At 44.6% G+C, this 17,796-nt stretch overlaps 2 protein-coding genes across 3 annotated transcripts; both read left to right on the top strand.

Moving 5' to 3' along the window:
• The first annotated feature begins 883 nt into the window (after nt 1–883).
• RPP14 (ribonuclease P/MRP subunit p14) lies at nt 884–16,273 on the top strand. 2 transcript variants are annotated; one of them, XM_040454648.1, is made up of 7 exons: nt 884–1,852; nt 8,063–8,248; nt 11,650–11,747; nt 11,840–11,924; nt 14,993–15,069; nt 15,623–15,701; nt 16,158–16,273. In XM_040454648.1, the coding sequence occupies exons 3-7, from the start codon at nt 11,650–11,652 to the stop codon at nt 16,212–16,214; spliced, it is 396 nt and encodes a 131-aa protein (XP_040310582.1). In that variant the 5' UTR covers nt 884–1,852; nt 8,063–8,248; the 3' UTR covers nt 16,215–16,273. The 2 variants fall into 2 exon arrangements, with proteins under 2 accessions (XP_040310582.1, XP_040310581.1); XM_040454647.1 differs by lacking the exons at nt 884–1,852; nt 8,063–8,248 and adding an exon at nt 8,362–8,556.
• Nucleotides 16,274–16,309: 36 nt separating this feature from the next.
• Nucleotides 16,310–17,796, top strand: HTD2 (hydroxyacyl-thioester dehydratase type 2). Its single transcript, XM_040454646.1, has one exon. The coding sequence runs from the start codon at nt 16,335–16,337 to the stop codon at nt 16,836–16,838; it is 504 nt and encodes a 167-aa protein (XP_040310580.1). The 5' UTR covers nt 16,310–16,334; the 3' UTR covers nt 16,839–17,796.

Below are 17,796 nucleotides of genomic sequence, written 5' to 3'. Positions count from 1 at the left end.
GTGTTTCCCTCTCTCTGCCCCTTTCCCGCTCATGCTCTCTCTCTGTCTCTCAAAAATGAATAAATGTTAAAAAAAATTTTTTTAGAATTAGAGAAATCAGTGACTCATTAAAAAGGAAAAACATCAGAATTATAGGGGTCCCAGAAGAGGAAGAGAGAGAAAAAGGGGTAGAAGGGTTATGTGAGCAAATCATAGTGGAAAACTTTCCTAACCTGGGGAAGGACACAGACATCAAAATCCAGGAAGCACGGAGGAGTCCCATAAGATTCAATAAAAACTGACCATCAACAAGGCATATCATAGTCAAATTCACAAAGTACTCAGGCAAGGAAAGAATCATGAAAGCAGCAAGGGGAAAAAAAAGTTCTTAAGATACAAGGGAAGAGGTTTGCAGCAGACCTATCCACAGAAACTTGGCAGGCCAGAATGGAGTGGCAGGATATATTTAATGTGCTAAATCGAAAAAATATGCAGCCAAGAATTCTTTATCCAGCAAGGCTGTCATTCAAAATAGAAGGAGAGATTAAAAGTTTCCTAGACAAACAAAAATTAAAGGAGTTTGTGACCACTAAACCAGCCCTGCAAGAAATTTTAAGGGGGACTTCCTGAGTGGGGGGCAGAAATAAAATCTTGGGGTGCCTGGGTGGTTCAGTCATTTGAGCATCTGACTCTTGATTTCAGCTCAGGTCATGATCCCAGAGTCATGGGATCAAACCCTGCATCAAGCTCTGTGCTAAGTGTGGAAACTGCTTGAAATTCTCTCTCTCTCTCTCTCTCTCTCTCTCTCTCTCTCTCTCTCTCCCCCTCTGCCCTCTCCCCCACTCACACTCTCTCTCTAAGACAATTTAAAAAATAACAAAAATAAAAATAAAATCTTAAAAAGAAGTCATAAAAAGAAATCAAAAATAAGCCTAGAAAAAAAATAGAAATACTACAAGTGAGAGCAAAATTCAATGACATAGAAAAGAAAGTAGATCTTAGACATGCTGCCAATTCCAATCTTTCATATTCACCAAGAATTCTGAACTTGGTGCAGTCCTGGGGGAAGGGGTTAGTCTGGATGGGTTTGCGAGATGAGGGGAGGTGCCTGGGGTAGCCGAAGAAGCCCCAGGCCTGGAGTGAGTACTGCAGATGGGAAACGCTATTGGTGCAGGAATTGTTATGCCCTGGGTGGATGGCAGCTAAGGATCACATCCAGAATTGCTTCAGTGGGGTCATCCGTACTGTCCATCCCACCAAGAGGATGGTGGGCAGGGTCTGCAGCGGGATGCAGCTCCCACCTCCCTCGCTGTCACTGGGAAGCATCCACTGGGAGTCCTGAGCGGAGCATATGAAAGAGTCATTTGGACAAACCTAAAAAGTGGGTTTTCACGGTTCTCCTCTGGGCCTGCAGTTCTGGCCCCACCATGTCAGGAGGCCTCAAAAGCAGAAAAGCACAGCTCCCCTTTGCACCCGACTTTTTGCCTTTGCGATTATGAAGAACTTGCTGGTTGCCCCCCAAGCCACAGCCCACTGGGCATTGTGGTGGGTGCCTTTAATGAGAGTTTTGGGAAGAAGAAAAGGGTTACTCATCACAGCCTTGCCTGAAAGACTGCCAGAAGCTTCTGAAATGACGACAGAAAGCCCCAGGAATCACAAGCAGGCTCTACATCCCACTGTCTGGCGTGGGTCCCTCGGGGCTGGATCCTGCTGGGCAGGCATCGAGGAAGCTGAGGGAGAGGCCATGGTTAGGACTCAATTTGCCATCAGTCTGGCTTCTTGTACAGCACAGAGGCAGCGTCAGGAGAGACTGATGCAAGAAACACATCAGTTTGATGGTGCTGCCCATCGTCTGCCTTCCATATGAACCCCAGTGAGTATTCCCCATCCCAGAGGACCTTATCTGTTGCGTTGTCCAAAGGAAGTTCCCAGAAAGTACAGGGAGATTATAAGGTATGTCAGGCCAGCTGGAAGACTGCACCAGGTGCTCTCCCAAGTATTTTCCATGAATCACTTTCTCAAGCTTTCACACACCCCTAAAAGGTACTTATAACTTGTGCCCATTGTATAGCCAGGAAACTGAGGCACTAAGAGGTGAAGAATCTTGCCCGAGGCCACACAGATAGAGAAGCCTCTTGGTTTATGATTGAAGGTGACTATGCTTTTACTGGTTCAGGCAGGAGCTCTGGCCCAACTTCCAGTAGAGCCTGGGGCCGTGTTGGCTCACCTGAACTAAGACAGTGTGTGACAGCTTCAGCCACAGATCACTGAGGCCACACCTGGGGCTCCTGCTGAGGAAGATGACCCAGTTGTTCACTCAGCAAATAGTTAAGTATATCCCATTGCCCAGCCTCCTGCCAGGCAGCAAACAAGCTTACTTACATTGCGGCATCAAAGGGTGCCTCAAGGGACAACCTGCTCATCTCCTCCCTGTCTCTTTTAGAACCAGGACTGGTGTCATGCCCTCCCTGAAAGGACTCACTCCCTCTTGCTGACACCCCCTTCCCTCTGCCATACTGGAAATGTTCATCAGTGTTGTTTGCCCAAAGCAGTTTTCTGGACGGGAGAAGTCTCCTCTGATTGTTTGTTGTCCCTTGGGGTCAGGCTTGGAAAGCAGGCGATTGATGTAGCTCTGCTCCTAGCTGCCACTCCAGAGGCAGCCCCGAGGCTCTGCCTGGGACCAGTTCAGGCTCCCTTTGAAAGGTAAGGTCAACTCCCTGGACTTCATACCAGCCAGGGCTTTCGCACTCTCTTCAGATAATTTTTAGGTTTTAATTAAACATAAATACTGACTTAAGGTTCCTCATTTAACTTTCCAAGCCCTGGATATTGATCTCTGGACAATTCATCAGTTGGTTAATTAACATTGTTCTGAGATGATGGATATAAATTTTAACATCCACATATACCAGCTTTCCGCTTTGGGGACTTCCTGTCTTAGATTGAGAAATGTTTTATTAAAAGTGGCAATTCACTGGGTCTATTCCAAAAATGTTTGCTGAAATACTCTTCGGCCAGGTTTGGTAGTTTTGGTTTGTTTGTTTTTTAACTCTTTGTCTCTGTCTCTCCTCCTATCCTCCCCCACCTCCCACCCCCATGTGTTTCATCACTTTATTTGTCTCACATCTGTCTGTCTGTCTCTTTCACACATGCAGGCAGGCACAAAGAGATACACTCTCCCCTGACAGTTGGGAGCCTGGCTCTTCTGATCTCTCATCTTGTATATCTTCCAGCATCACTCCTTTAGCCATACAGACTGGGCTTTCTCACCAGTGGCTTCTCTCCTCACTCCCATCCACCCCAAAGTTGGATGATGTTCATACAAACCCTCCATCCTGGAAAGAAGGTGAAAAAGTAGAGAGGAGGTGGGAGTGGTCACAGATGGGGCAGCAGAGATGTCCTCAAATTACCTGCTGAGGTCAGAGCCAGAGGGTGACGGTGCAGGGCTGCTGTTCTGTACCCCCAGCTCCCCTGGGGCTCTGGGGCCCAGCGTTGCTGCTCTCTGGACTGGAAGTCACCAGGATGTGGGCCTGGGGTTGCCTATGATGGAATGAGGGTCTTGTGTGACCGTTGTTAGCCTAGTCAGGGAGAGGATATCAGATGACTCCTTTCAGCAGCAGGAAGGCTCCCCTCCCTTGGCTCCTGGAGGAACCCTTCCTTCATTGCTTATTGGATATTTGGTCTCTATACCCTCCAGGCAATGACTCGGAACTTTAGGGCACACCTAGGGTATTTCCACCCTCCAGCAGGGGATGGGAGAAGAAAGAAGGATTCTTAGTGACAGAAAGTGGCAGCTATAGATGTAAGTATAGGTCTACAATCCCTTACCAAACCTCAAAGAGCCAGATGTGATTCCAAATTGAGAAATTTTCCTATTTTAGAAAGGTATTGTGTGTATACCACAGATTATGTAATATCCCCAGTGGGGTCTGGGACTGCTTTACAGGATCAAATGCATTGACATTTCTGCTGTGCAGTGTATGAATATCCACACTAAATGGGACAAAAGCTATAAAAAACTTCACCTCTGTTCAGATTAAGCGTTGGGTGCCACATGAAGAAAGATTTGGTTTCCATGCTTTTCTTGGATTTCAGAATTGTGGATAAGGGATGGTAGGTCTCCATTCCCTGCTTCCTCTCTCCTGCCTTGGGGTAGAGGTTGGAGGGGTAGGAACCGGGGGATAAAAAGGGGCATCTTGAGGAAGAGTCTGTTCTTCCAAGGTGGGAAGAGAGGCATAAACACAGGTGTGGTCCATGGCTCCCTCTTGTGACTATAAGGGGCAGTCCTGACTTTCATTTGACAATTAGAAAATTATTTAATTTTATAAGCAACTATAAAATTGTTTGACAATTGTTAAATTATAAGAATAATGACCTGTCACTTTAAAACAAATTTAAAAATGAGTGTTTAAAAAATATTCTTATACACACATATGTATAACCAGAAAAGACCCTACAGCTGGTTTATTGATGGTTTGTTTGGTTTTTACATAAATGGGTCCTGCTGGACGTTACGGTTGCCACCCCGCACCCCCTGCCTGCTCTTTTCACTTACCTCTATGTTTTGGGACTCCTGTAGGTCAGAACCCACAGATCCCCCTGGTTCCTGGAATGGGGATGCAGAGCCCTCTAAGGAAAGGGGGGTACAGAGAGGGTGTACTTTGTAGGAACATGATGAATCTCTCAGAGAGGATCTCTGAATTTCAAGAAAGCCTCGTGGGCCCCTCCAGAAACAGGCTGCTTAATTACAAGGTGGTTGTCCTCTCCCCACATTCTCTCTTCCTAAGGTCCTAGAGCCTTTTATTAGGGGTTTCTAAGGTCACTTGTAAGGAAAGCTTCCTCTATCATTTAAATACATTTCAGAAACTCTGGGTGAGACAAAGTTAGATAGTCTGGCCCTTGCTCCAGCCCCAACACAAGTAGGAGACTGACTGGGAAGGAGCAAAAACATCCTCAGAGAGCAGCCAAGATTAGGGCCGAGGCGGGGACCGTCCTGCCACTCCCCTGGATGATGGGGATGGTTTGGACTTAACAGTCTGGGCAGGAGCTTCTGGTCTTTTGTACCCTTGACTGGTGAGCTGCCCCCAGAGTCCCTGCCTGCAGCGTGTGCTGCTGATGTCCTTCCCAGATCCCCTGTACTGACTGCTGCCCCCACCCCCCCACCTGCTGGGAGTACTGGCTGCTGAGGAAACACACCTGCCCTTCTCCCAGAGAAGCGCCCTCAGATGCCAGGAGGCTCCTTCGAGGTTGTGTCCCATCCTCTTCCTCTCACCTCCTGGGGTTGCCAGACAAAATACAGGATACCCAGCTAAATTTAATTTCAGGCAAACAACGAATACTTTCTTAGCACAAGGATATCCTACTCATTGTTTGTCTGAAACTCAAATTTAACTGGGCAACTATTTTTCTTTGCTAAATCTGGCAACCCTACAGCTCGCAGTCAGTGACCGGGGAGGAGTGTGATGAAGCCTTGGCCGCCTTGCCTCCAGGCTGGAAGCTTGCGGGTATCACTTATGCTCCAGGGCTCCGTGTGGGATCAGCCTGAGGTTGGGCTTCAGCTGAACCCATGGCTTTGTTTAGCTTCTTCCCCTGCCCCATCCTGCTTTCCTCTCCCACTCGCAGGTTTCCCATGAGAGCTGTCCCCAATAAATTACTTCCACAAAGATTCCTATCTCATGCTCGGCCTCTGGGGACTCAAAAACATGCCTGCTTTTCATATTTCCTGTTTGGAGATGATGCTCAGGGTTGCCTCAAAGAGCAACGTCTAGCCGTGTCATCCCATGGGTTCTGGGGCTTCTAATCACCGTAGGCAAATGGCTTATTCTACTTTTTTTTTTTTTTTTTAATCTGTGAAGGCAATAATAATAGTGACATTGCAGGGTAGATAGGATAATGTAAGCAAGCAATCAGGTACTTGGCAGGTCTCCCTAAATGGAAACAACAGCTGTCATTCCATAGCCTTTAGCTTCTAGTCATTTTCACTTCCTTTGTCCTACCTTTTCCTTTCCTTTCTTTCTTTTTTTTTTTTTTTTTTAATTTATTTTTGAGAGAGAGTGTGAGTGGGGGAGGAACAGAGAGAGAGGGAGAGAGAGACTCCCAAGCAGACTTTGCGCAGATCCCGATGCGGGTTTGAACTCACAAAACTGTGAAATGACCTGAGTGAAACCGAGTCAGACACTTAATGGACTGAGCCACCCAGGCACCCCACTTTGTCCTACCTTCTTCATCTGCTGACATGAGTGGATATGATTCCCATGAGGCTGATGGAGATTTGTGGCTGTGATCCTACTTGGGCCTCTCTCTTGACTTCTCTTCCTAAAGTTATGAAAGTTTTAGTAAAAGCCACTCTTGGCAGCAGTTTACAAGGCAGGAAGGGGAGCTGAAGAACAAAGCAGAAGAGGGGAAGTATGGACTCAGCTCTTTCTCAGCTGCCATCACTTCCAGGAACATAAAATACTCTCAGATCCCCAACAACTTTGCTCTAACGTGTCAGAAACAGAGTGTCCAGAATGGCCATCTTGAGCCAACTGGTGCCACCAGTGCAATGCTAGGCAACTTTTATAAAGACCGAGACAGGCTTGTGTGTTATGATTAGGAGTGATGTTCAGATATATTGTTACAAAGGGAAAGCTCCCCTACTGTATCTCTGGAAGGACACTTCAGAAACTCATACCAGGGGCACCTGGGTGGCTCAGTCGGTTAAGGCCAACTCTTGATTTCAGTTCACGTCATGATCTTGTGGTTCATGAGTTCGAGCCCCGAATCAGGATCTGCACTGACAGTACAGACCCTGCTTGGGATTCTCTCTGCCCCTGCCCACCCCCCCCAATTTTGTGCACAGGTGCTCTCTCTCTCTCTCAAAATAAATAAACTTTATAAGAGAAAGAAAAAGAAAGAAAGAAAGAGAAAAAGAAAGAAAAGAAAGAAAGAAAGAGAAAGAAAAGAAAAGAAAAGAAAGAAAGAAAGAAAGAAAGAAAGAAAGAAAGAAAGAAAGAAAAAGAAAACACCACTGGCTGTGGGATCTGTGTTGATTTCCTCTATCTCCCATCTGGAACAAGTTCTATCTCCTCTGAGGGGAGAAGGAAGGGAAGCAGAAGCTGCAGGACTGCAGAACACGACAATAGCCAAAGACTGAAGTTTCGGGAAATAGCAGACAGTGGAATTTTTAGAAAAGACATTAAGAGAGAAGGTCCCAACTGACTCAGGCTCAGTTTTGGCTGTGCAGGGCAACCCTTTGCCCCCAAAGGAAGTAGAATTAGCACACCCATCTGTGAATTACTGCATTCACTAAACATATGTTGAGTGTCAGGCAGGGGAATGCTGTGGTGAGCCAACACAAACAATACCATCCCCATCCTCATGGGGCTCATACTCAAGTTATGGCAGCCCCAGCCCTCTCCCCCACGCACTCCTGACTCATAACACACAACTGGTGGTGGCACGGTGCAGTATGGAGAGCACCATCTGGAGTCAGACCGTCTGCTCACCAGTTATAAACATGTGATCTTGGGCAAGTAACAGCCTCTTGTGCCGCAGTCTCTACCCCTTTAAAATGGGGATGATCATAATAATAGCTACTTTGGGATTGTGTGAGAGTTCCCCGAAATAACATCTGAAAAGTTTTTTTTTTCATAGCACCTGGCCCATAGAAAATACTTGATAATTATCATCTATTATTATTATTAATTATTAAATATAAACACTATTTGTTTTACGGGTACGGGGCCAGCAAGTACTTACTGAATAAATGCACAGATGAAACCTGGCTTAAATTTGAAGACAGGACCATCTGGACCAACTCAGATAGATACACTACTGTATGCTGGGAGCCACAAGGGACATTGAGAGCGGCTCCTGTCCTTGGAGTGCTTGACAAATGCTCAGCAGAAGAGCTGCTATATATAAAGTTGAATGAATGAATGCATGCATAAATGAATGACTATGAAGCGAGCTCCCGGACCGAACAAACACATCCGGAGTCCCAACCCCATTCAGACATTCGCTCATAGAGCATTCTCTGGAGTGACCACCAGGGGGCACTGAGCTCGGCCAGTCTCAGCTACTGATCACGATTTATCCCTAGGTTCTTAGGCGAACTCCGCGCGGTGACGTCATATCCGCGCCTAGACGTCATTGACGCTTCCGGAGGGCGAAACAGGAGCCAAACGTAAACATCCCCGGAGTTTCCCGGGCCCAGGGTCTGGCCTCTGCGGGGGAGCTCCGAGCTTTGGCAGACTCTTGCAAGGAACGGGATTCAGGAAGGCGCCAGGTTAGTCCGACCGAGAGCAGAAAAGTGGAAGACCATAGCAGAGCGGTTGTTCGTCGGGATCGGGCTCAGTCGGCCACGCTGTTGACGCTAGGACGTGTGCGCCAGGCGCGCGTGCGCAAGACGGGAGTTGCGGCGGGCGGCGCGTGGCATTCTGAAGTACCTATCCGCTGGGGTTTGGGACACTGTTCGGCTGGGGAGGTTCCGCCGCGCACCTCCGTGGGGGTTTGTGCTGCGGGGTCTCGGTAGCGGATGGTGGCTGCGAGGAGCGAGCGGGACCATGTATGCAGAGCGCATGCGCCCGGCGCCAGGTGGGCGCTAAATAAGTGGCGGATGGTGGTCGAAGAAAGTTGAAAACAACCGAAGTGCCCAACAGTGCATGATTGAGCTTTTTTTTTTTCTTTAATGACTGATTTGGCCCCAGCCTTATGTATTTAATGTGTACTGTGTGCGATGCAGTTTTTGATTCTTGAGAAACAGTATTGAACAAGATATTCCTGTTTCTTGTGGAGTGTACGTTTTGTTGGGGTGGAGGAGGGAAGTACAAGTAGAGAATGAGTTACGTAGTTGTGTTAGAGGCGTAGTAAGTTCTATGAGAAAAAACTAGAGCAGGAGCCTGGAGGGGTTGCCGTATTAGATAACCACCAGACCAAAGCGAGGGGGGAGAGTTGATCAAAGCCATGAAGGAAGCAAGGGAGCGAGCCACCTGGCTACCTGGAAAAAGAGCATTCCCAGCCTGCGTTAAAGCTAGGAGCCAGGCGCAGAGGCGGGAGAGAAATGGTGTGTGAGGAAGAGCTAGGAGGCCTCTGGTGGAAGGGGTTGAGTAGGGGAGTATGGTAGGACATGAGATCAGAGCGGTTGGAGGAGGCAGGGGTACAAACCAGGTAAGGCCTTGCAGGACCGGTAGGTCCTTTAGCTTTACTCTGAGTAAAATGGGAACCGATGCAAGGTTTTGAGCAGAGAAATGGCCGCGGCTTGAATAGCTTTTAATTGACTCATCCTGGCTGCTGTAGAAACTAGATTGGGAGGTGCTGGGGCGAAGCAGGTGGAAGTAGGGACATCTGTTACTAGGAGGTCATTTGACGAGCATCCTTGCAGCCATTACAAAGTCTGGCTTCAAAGATTATGATAACAATGGCTGTGGAAGTGCTTTCATGGTGCTGAGCCTGGTGGATATGCCAGGCTGTATGCAGGGCTACCTGACATCCTCTCCTTTAATATCAGGATAACCTGCAGAGGGCAATACTGTCACTGACCCTGAAGCTCAGGCTATGTGGAGGTGACTGCTCAGTAAACACTTGTTCCTTAAGTCTTTTTTGGTAAAATTATATGACATAAAATTTATCACTTTTAAGTGTATGTTAACATTGCTGTGCAACCATTATCATGGTCCATTTCCAGAATACTCCTTAAGTCTTCATTGTTTTTGACAGCCTGAGCCCCAGGCCCCAATCTCATTCCCCTACCTCAGGCAGCCAACTCTGTCAAGGCTGATAGTAACTCTTAAAAAACACCTATCATGTGTGAGACAACGAATGAAGTGATTCTTCCTGTTCTTCTAGTCAGGGAAGATTCTAATGATTGGGAAAGAATCATCAGGTAGTTATTTCTGCAGTGTTGAAACCAAAGATACCCTTGAACATATAGGCCTAAGACATCACCATTCAGTAAGTGTTTACTGAATACATACTCTGCGCCAGACACAGTAACTATTAAGTGGGTGGTTGGATGTAGCTCCTTGACCTTGACTTGTCATTTTCTCTGGGGATATCATCTAGGAGTAGTAGGAACTAAGCCTGATGCATAGGTTTCTGTAAATGCTGGTTTAGAGCTTTATGACCTTTGCTAAGTCCCTTTCCTTGGTTGGACCTCAGTTTCCTGGTTCCTTTAGTGGAGAACCAGATATTAAACAGTATTAAGAGGTTGCATAACAAGGGAATCTAACTTAGAACAGGGTGTCAAGGAAGGCCTCCTTGAGGTGAAACTCCGAGAAGAGGAGGTAACCTGTAAGCTAAAATTCAAAGGATGAGTAGCGGCTATGCAGAGGGAGAGTGAGGTGGGAGTGGAGCCAAGGACAGGGATTCTCCACAGGGGGATCAGCATGTTCTGTGTTCTTGAAAGATCCAAATCTGTTAGGAATGACATCGAGGTCCATTCCAGGAATTCCTCTTAAACCCCTTGCTGTTTAAGCTTGGTCTTTTGTGGGTTTGCGAAATAGCCCTGTGCAGACATGGCTTCCAGACAGGCAACAGGCAAACCAGCATGTGATGGGACAGCAGAACTACCACCCCTCATTCTGCTCATGTACTGTGTGGACTGAGAGTAAACAAGAAGAGGGCCTTCAGATCCTAGATTTTATTCCTGTATGTGATTTTTTTTTTTTTTTTTTTTTATTAAAGAGATATACTAGGGGCGCCTGGGAGGCCCAGTTGGTTAAGCTCCTGACTTCAGCTTGGGTCATGATTGCACAGCTCATGAGTTCGAGCTCTGTGTCAGGCTTTATGCTGATAGCTCAGAGCCTAAAGCCTGCTTTGGATTCTGTCTCTCTGCCCCTCCCCTGCTCGCGCTTTCTCTCTCTCTGTCTCTCAAAAATAAAAAGAGAGAGAGACATCCTACTAGAGTGGTCTTGAGAGGACTCAGGAACCGTTGGAATCTGTGTGCCCTTGGGCAAGTGTTCCCTCTCTTTGCTAAGCCTCAATGTCCTTTTCCCAAAAATGGGAGTGATAATAGCTTTTACCTTGTGGGATCATTTTGAAGACTTATGACCTAAAGTATGTGAAGCATTTCGCATAGAGCTAGGTACTAAGTGATGATAAATGTTCATTGGGATTATGTCATTAGAATTTAAGAGTACAATGGTCTGGCATATATAAAATCTGGAAACTTTGTGTCTGTCTGGGTAACTTTGGTTTGACCAGAATTAGATTAGTTACTATAGTAGGAGTTCTTTTATCTTTTTTTTTTTTTAAGTTTATTTATTTATTTTTGAGAGAGAGAGAGAGAGAGAGAGCAAGCAAGTGTGAGCACAAGCAGGGAGGGGCAGATAGAGAGGGAGACATACAGTCCGAAGCAGGCTCCAGGCTCTGAGCTGTCAGCACAGAGCCTGACATGGGACTCAAACTTGTGAACTCTGAGATCATGACCTGAGCTAAGTCAGATGCTTAACTGACTGAGCCACTGAGGCACCCCACTATACTATGAGATCTTTTAAAAATCAAATGAGTCAGGTACCTGGCTGGCTCAGTTGGTAAAGTGTGTGACTCTTGATCTTGGGATTGTGAGTTCAAGCCCCACATTGGGTGTAGAGCTTAATTAAAAAAATAAAGATGGGTCAGATTGTCATTAAAAAAGTGAAAAATAGCTTGTACCTTGCTAACTTCTAGCTCTCTTGACTTGATTTCTAGATGTGGTCAGTGTTGGAAAAGATGCCAGCTCCAGCCACTACATATGAGAGAATAGTTTACAAAAATCCCTCTGAGCACCACTATATGAAAGTGTGTCTGTAAGTTCAGTTTCCTAAGTTCTACTTTTGATTACTTTTTTATGAGTCTGAATAGTATGAAATACATTTTTTCCTTTTTAATGTTATTACAGAGAATTTCAAGACCATGGGGTTGGACTGAATGTTGCACAGTTCAAACAGCTGCTTATTTCAGCCTTGAAGGACCTGTTTGGGGAGGTATGAATCACTTAGTGGATTGAATACTCCTTGGATCTTTGTAAGAAATACTAAAATGGTGCTCTTCCAAATACTTTTTTAGAACTGTAAAACCATATTTGAAATTGCAGAAGCGGACTTTCAGAAATATACTTTGGGTAGGTTTGTTCTAATATGCCTTCTGTTTGATGAGCAACTCGTTAGACAAATGTTTGTTTTAGGCCAATACTACTCACGGTATGGTCCAGATCTGCAACCTGCAGATAGTTTTGTGAAGATTTGTGGCTCGCAGCAGAATCAGCACACCACTTCCTTTACTGAGAAAGTCTTATGTGAAAAATTGAGCTGAAACCATCAGAGGAGCATGTGATTCTTAATCGTGGGGTTGTGAATTCAAGCTCCACATTGGTGTAGAGATTACTAAAAAAAAATAAAAGAACAGCTGAACTAAACAATGTGCTTAGCAATCTTGTTCATTTACATTGTGATACAGCCTCTTATTTTATCACAGACCGGCACATTGAGTAGTCCTCTTTTAGCATTCTCTTGAAAATAGTAGAATTTTGAGAGAGAACAAAGGCAGATGACTCAGAAAATTACTTTCTGATTCATATGTTTTATCAAATCCATCTGGTAAGCATCTCATTAAAATTAAAAACATATACTCCACAAAAGACTCAGTTAAGAGGATGAAAAGACATATTACAGACTGGGGGAACTATTTGAAACCTGCATATCTAGAAAATGAAAAGAACTCTCAAAACTCAATAGTGAGAAACCAAACATTGCAATTAGAAAATGAGCAGGGGCGCTTGGGTGGCTCATTTGGCTAAGGGTCCGACTTGATTTTGGCTCAGATTGTGATCTCATGGTTTGTGGGTTCGAGCTCCGTGTCGGGTTCCATGCTGACAGTGTGGCGCCTGCTTGGGATTCTCTCTCCCTCTCTCTCTGCCCCTCCCCCGGTCAGGCACATGCTCGCTTGCTCTCTAAATAAATAAATAACAAAAAGAAAATGAGCAAAAGATATGAATAGACATTTCACTAAAAAAGATGTACCATTGGCAAAGAAGCACATGAATGAAAAGTTCAGCATTCTTAGTCATTAGGGAAATACAAATTAAAAACACAGGGGCACCTGGGTGGCTCAGTCGATTGAGCACCCGACTCTTGATTTTGTCTCAGGTCATGATGCCAGGGTCGTGGGATCTAGCCTCTGTCAGGCCCTGCACTGAGTATAGAGCCTACTTAGGATTCTCTTTCTTTTTCCCTCTGCCCCTCTCCCCTGCTTGCTCTCTCTCTCTCTCAAATTAAAAAAATATTTTAAAAAATACACGATGAGTGGGGTGCCTGGGTGGCTCAGTCGGTTGAGCACCCGACTTCGGCTCAGGTCATGATCTCACAGTCTGTGAGTTTGAGCCCCCTGTCAGGCTCTGTGCTGACAGCTCAGAGCCTGGAGCCTGCTTTGGATTCTGTGTCTCCCTCTCTCTCTGCCTCTCCCCCACTCATGCTCTGTCTCTCTCTCTGTCAAAAATAAATAAACATTAAAAAATTTTTTTTTAAAATACACGATGAGATATCACTACACACCTGGCAGAACAACTGAAATTTTATAGATAGTGATAACATTAAATGCTGGCAAGGATGCAGAGAAACTGGATCACTCATGCATTGCTAGTGGGAATGTAAAACGGCACGGCCACTTTGGAACACCATTTGTAAAAGAAAAAATTAAACATGCAGCTACTGTACTACCCAGCAGTTACACACCTGTGCATTTGTCCCAGAGAAGTAAAAACTTACTAGTGTTTGCACAGAACTCGTATGTGAGTGCTTATAGCAGCTTTATTTGTAAGAGCCCAAAAGCAGAAGTTAGCCAGATGTCCTTCAGTGGGTGAGTAGTTAAATGTTCGTACCATGGAATATACTCGATAATAAAAAGGAACACACTATAGATATATGCAGTAGTGTAACTGAATCTCCAGAGAATTATGTTAAGTGAAAAGCTAGTTCCAAAAAGTAACAGTCAGGTGATCCCATGTATGTAATGCTCCTGAAATAACAGTTATATAATCTGGAGAAAGATTAGTGGTTAGGGGTTGGGGGGAGGAGTGGCTGTGACTAAAAAGAGGTAGAAGGAGCAAGCCCTGTGGTGATGGTATAATTCTTTATCTTGATTGTGCTGGTGGTTGCATGAAACTACTTATGTGGTAAAATTGCATAGAAGTACACACATAAACACGCACACACGCAAATACACAAACATGAGTGCATATGTCACTGGTAAAATCTGAATAAACTGGTCGATATTAGATTTTTGGTTTTGATATTGTACTACTGGGGGAGGCTTTGAAGGGTGCGTAGAACCTTCCTGTAAATTTCTTTGCAACCTCCTGTGACTGTAATTTTTCAAAATAAAAAGTTCAAGGAAAAACTATTCCTTCTATATGGCAGGTATAAAACCTGGTTCCTGAGGATGTAGCCATGAACAGACAGGGCATCTGCCTCATTGATGAATAGTCTTGATTATTTTAGTAGAAAACTCTGTTGAACAGTTATTGGCAAGAATAATGAATATTATGCGAGGAAGTATGTGGTTCCTGTATGTGAACGAGCATACCAAGCAATTGAGCTTAAGCTTGAGGATCAGGGATGAGACCTTTTATTAAGTAGGCTTCATGCCCAACGTGGGGCTTGAACTCATGGCCCTGAAATTGAAAGTCTCATGCTCTACCAACTGACCCAGCTCCCAGGGATGGGACAGTTTAAACAAAGACTTGAAAGGTGAAGAGTCACTAGCAGTATGAAGAGGTACAAGAAGAACATTCCAGACAGGGAATTGTAAATAAGCAGGACCAGTACTACACCACTACTAAATACTGTTTTTTTGGAGGAGAAAAGCAGTTGACAGGATTAGTTATTAGACTTTAAGAATGGTGATGACAGGGGCACCTGGCTGGCTCAGTTGGAGGAGCATGCGACTCCTGATCTCAGGGTTATGAGTTCAAACCCCACACTGGGCATAGAGATTACTTAAAAGAATAAAGATTAGTGATGACAGTAGTCTCCTAATAGTATTATTCCATACCTAGGTTGATGCAGCCTTACCCTTGGACATCCTGACCTATGAAGAGAAGACCTTGTCAGCCATCTTGAGGATATGTAGCAGGTACAACAGATGGTGGCATATTTGTGGTATAACAGAGCAGAGAGCTGAGTGGAGAAATAGAGCAAAAATGCTCTCCTCTCAGTATGAGAAGAGTTTTGTCATTGTGAACCCTGAGCAGCTTTTAGAAGTTTAAACTGGGAAGGATACGAACATTCATCCACCGAGTTACACTATACAGAGGAAAACTCATGATTTGCTTACAATTGTAGTGTTTCCCAATTGATGGTCATGGTTGCAAACTCAGAGATGTGTATTTTAGAAACATTCCCGGGGCTCCTGGCTGGCTCAGTCTGAGGAGCATGTGACTCTTGATCTAGGGGTCATAAGTTCGAGCCCCACATTGGGTGTAAAGATTACTTAAATAAAATTTTTTTTAAAAATTCCTAATTGAGGTTCATTGTATTCTCTGCCTATAACATATTGTGCTTTTACTTTTGAAGTTTTCTCATTTAAATTAGGTTTTCTGGACCTAATTTAACTGCCTGGACCGTCATGAAGGTACTAGGGAGATGTCACCGCAACAAATCTTTATGTATTCTTGATCTTTCCACAGTGGTCTTGTAAAATTGTGGAGCTCTTTGACTCTGTTGGGATCCTATAAAGGCAAGAAATGTGCTTTCAGAGTGATTCAGGTAAAGCCCATTCCTTCACATATTCCAAACCAGGTTGAGTAGGGATGAAACTGCTTTTTAATACATGTTCCATTTTTGTGCCTGCATAAATCTAGTATGGCTGACACTATTCAGCTGGGAGTGGTGGGGAGGGATAAGGACTTTGTTGCTTCTGGAAGTGTGAGACAGAGCACTTAGACTCTGGATTTTATGGGAGATGTTTGGGGATGAAACTTAGAGCTCTTGTGGAAAAGTCTTAACTTTTCATTTATTGCTTAATGCCTAGTGCCTTAAATAGTGGGACACGGTCTCTGAACTTACTATCACTTATTTATCTAAGGCCACCTCTAAGGATGCTCTTTAGAATGCTGCTGCATCAGCTTTGCTTACCCCATGAAATTAGGCATGTTTTCACATGCCCCGTGTTTCAGTGCAGTCTTTTCCCAATATTTCCTTAACTTTTTCTTTCTCTTACAGGTTTCTCCATTTCTTCTTGCCTTATCTGGTAACAGTAGGGAACTAGTGTTGGATTGAATAGTCTTCAATGTCAGAAACATTCCTCCGCTCTCAAAAGGTACTTTTTGATGCCAAAATCACATCTGAAGATTGAAGCAGTCTAAAAGCTCCGATTGCTGGACTTTGACAGTGCTGAAGATGTTCCCAGTAACTTGCAGCTATCGTTGGTGGGGTGGGCTTCAGAGGAGAATCTGCCTGAGCCGGCAAGTGCCGAGCAGGTGGCACATTGAGCAGATGCATGTCCGAGTTGGAGACCATGCTGAACTCAGCAGGGTCTTCACACAGAGGGACGTGGCCGCCTTCTCAGAATTAACGGGGGATGTCAATCCTTTGCATTTAAATGAAGAGTTTGCAAAACACACCAAGTTTGGAAAGACAATTGTACATGGAGTTTTGATCAATGGGCTTATTTCAGCTCTCCTGGGAACTAAAATGCCAGGGCCAGGCTGTGTTTTACTTTCACAGGAAATTAGCTTTCCAGCCCCTTTATATGTTGGAGAAGTTGTTTTAGCTTCCGCAGAAGTGCGAAGGCTAAAGCAGTTCATTGCTGTTATTGCAGTGTCGTGTTTTGTAATAGAAAGTAAAAAGACTGTTATGGAAGGCTTGGTTAAAGTTATGGTCCCAGAAACTCCCAAATCCTGAAACGTGTGTAAAGATGCACGTTCAGGTGCTGGTGGTACTATTCGTGAGGAGCCTCTGAGGAAAATAGGTTTTGCTGCTCTTCACTGAAGGATGGCTTATAGACCCAGAAGCCTGATTTGGGGAAGGGGAGCAGGGAGAGGGGTGTGCAAAAGTCCTCTATCCAATCCAGTTTTATGCTTCACGCAGACTTGAGTTTATTCATCATCTGTCTAGGTTTTTAAAATTGAAAAATTATTGGGAAGGTTATTTAGCTGAAGGTTCTACTTTTAGGATTTCACATCTAGTTAGATATACATTTGGATAACACAAACCTGCCTGTGTCTGTGGAGAGTAAATTCCTCACTGAATTTATAACTACCATTTAATTATTGAGGACAACAACAGAAGTCAGGTCGTCTTTGAACACCTACCTTCTACCAGTCAGCATTCTTAGATCCTGTTGAGTAGTTTCCAGGTCAGAGTTTATTGTAATTTGTTCCCGTTTATACCACGATGGCACTTTGTTCCATCATCAGTGGCATTTGTCTTCCAGATGGTTTTCCTGTTATTGGAGAACGGCTTATGCACACACTTGGACTCATTTATGTAAACTCTGTCAATCTCATGTATAAAACGAGGATAAGGACACCTACCACACAGGATTGTTGGAGTTGATAGATGCAAATCTCTAAGTACCAGGTCTAGCCTGTAAAGTAGCCACTACTGTCATCCATTTTCCCCTGTCAGTGAGGTTAGAGATTCTCCTCAGTTTAAAGCAAACTGGCCCACAACTAAACAGATGACAAGCTAATTTTTCAGGATGTCAATCAGTCTAAACCTGGACTAGTTTGAATGCAAAATTTGTTTTGATAATCCAGATTATTTTCTCCCTCCCTTGAAAATACTGTGGATTCTCCCCTTTATAAATAATACGTGCTTATTGTAAACATATTGTAAGAAATAAAACGTATAAGGAACA

Source organism: Herpailurus yagouaroundi, unplaced genomic scaffold, assembly GCF_014898765.1.
Source record: "Herpailurus yagouaroundi ecotype Mexico unplaced genomic scaffold, PumYag 213, whole genome shotgun sequence".
Classification (NCBI taxonomy): domain Eukaryota; kingdom Metazoa; phylum Chordata; class Mammalia; order Carnivora; family Felidae; genus Herpailurus; species Herpailurus yagouaroundi.
The sequence above is the reverse complement of the archived record's forward strand: the minus strand, read 5'-3'. Positions and strand labels throughout refer to the sequence as shown.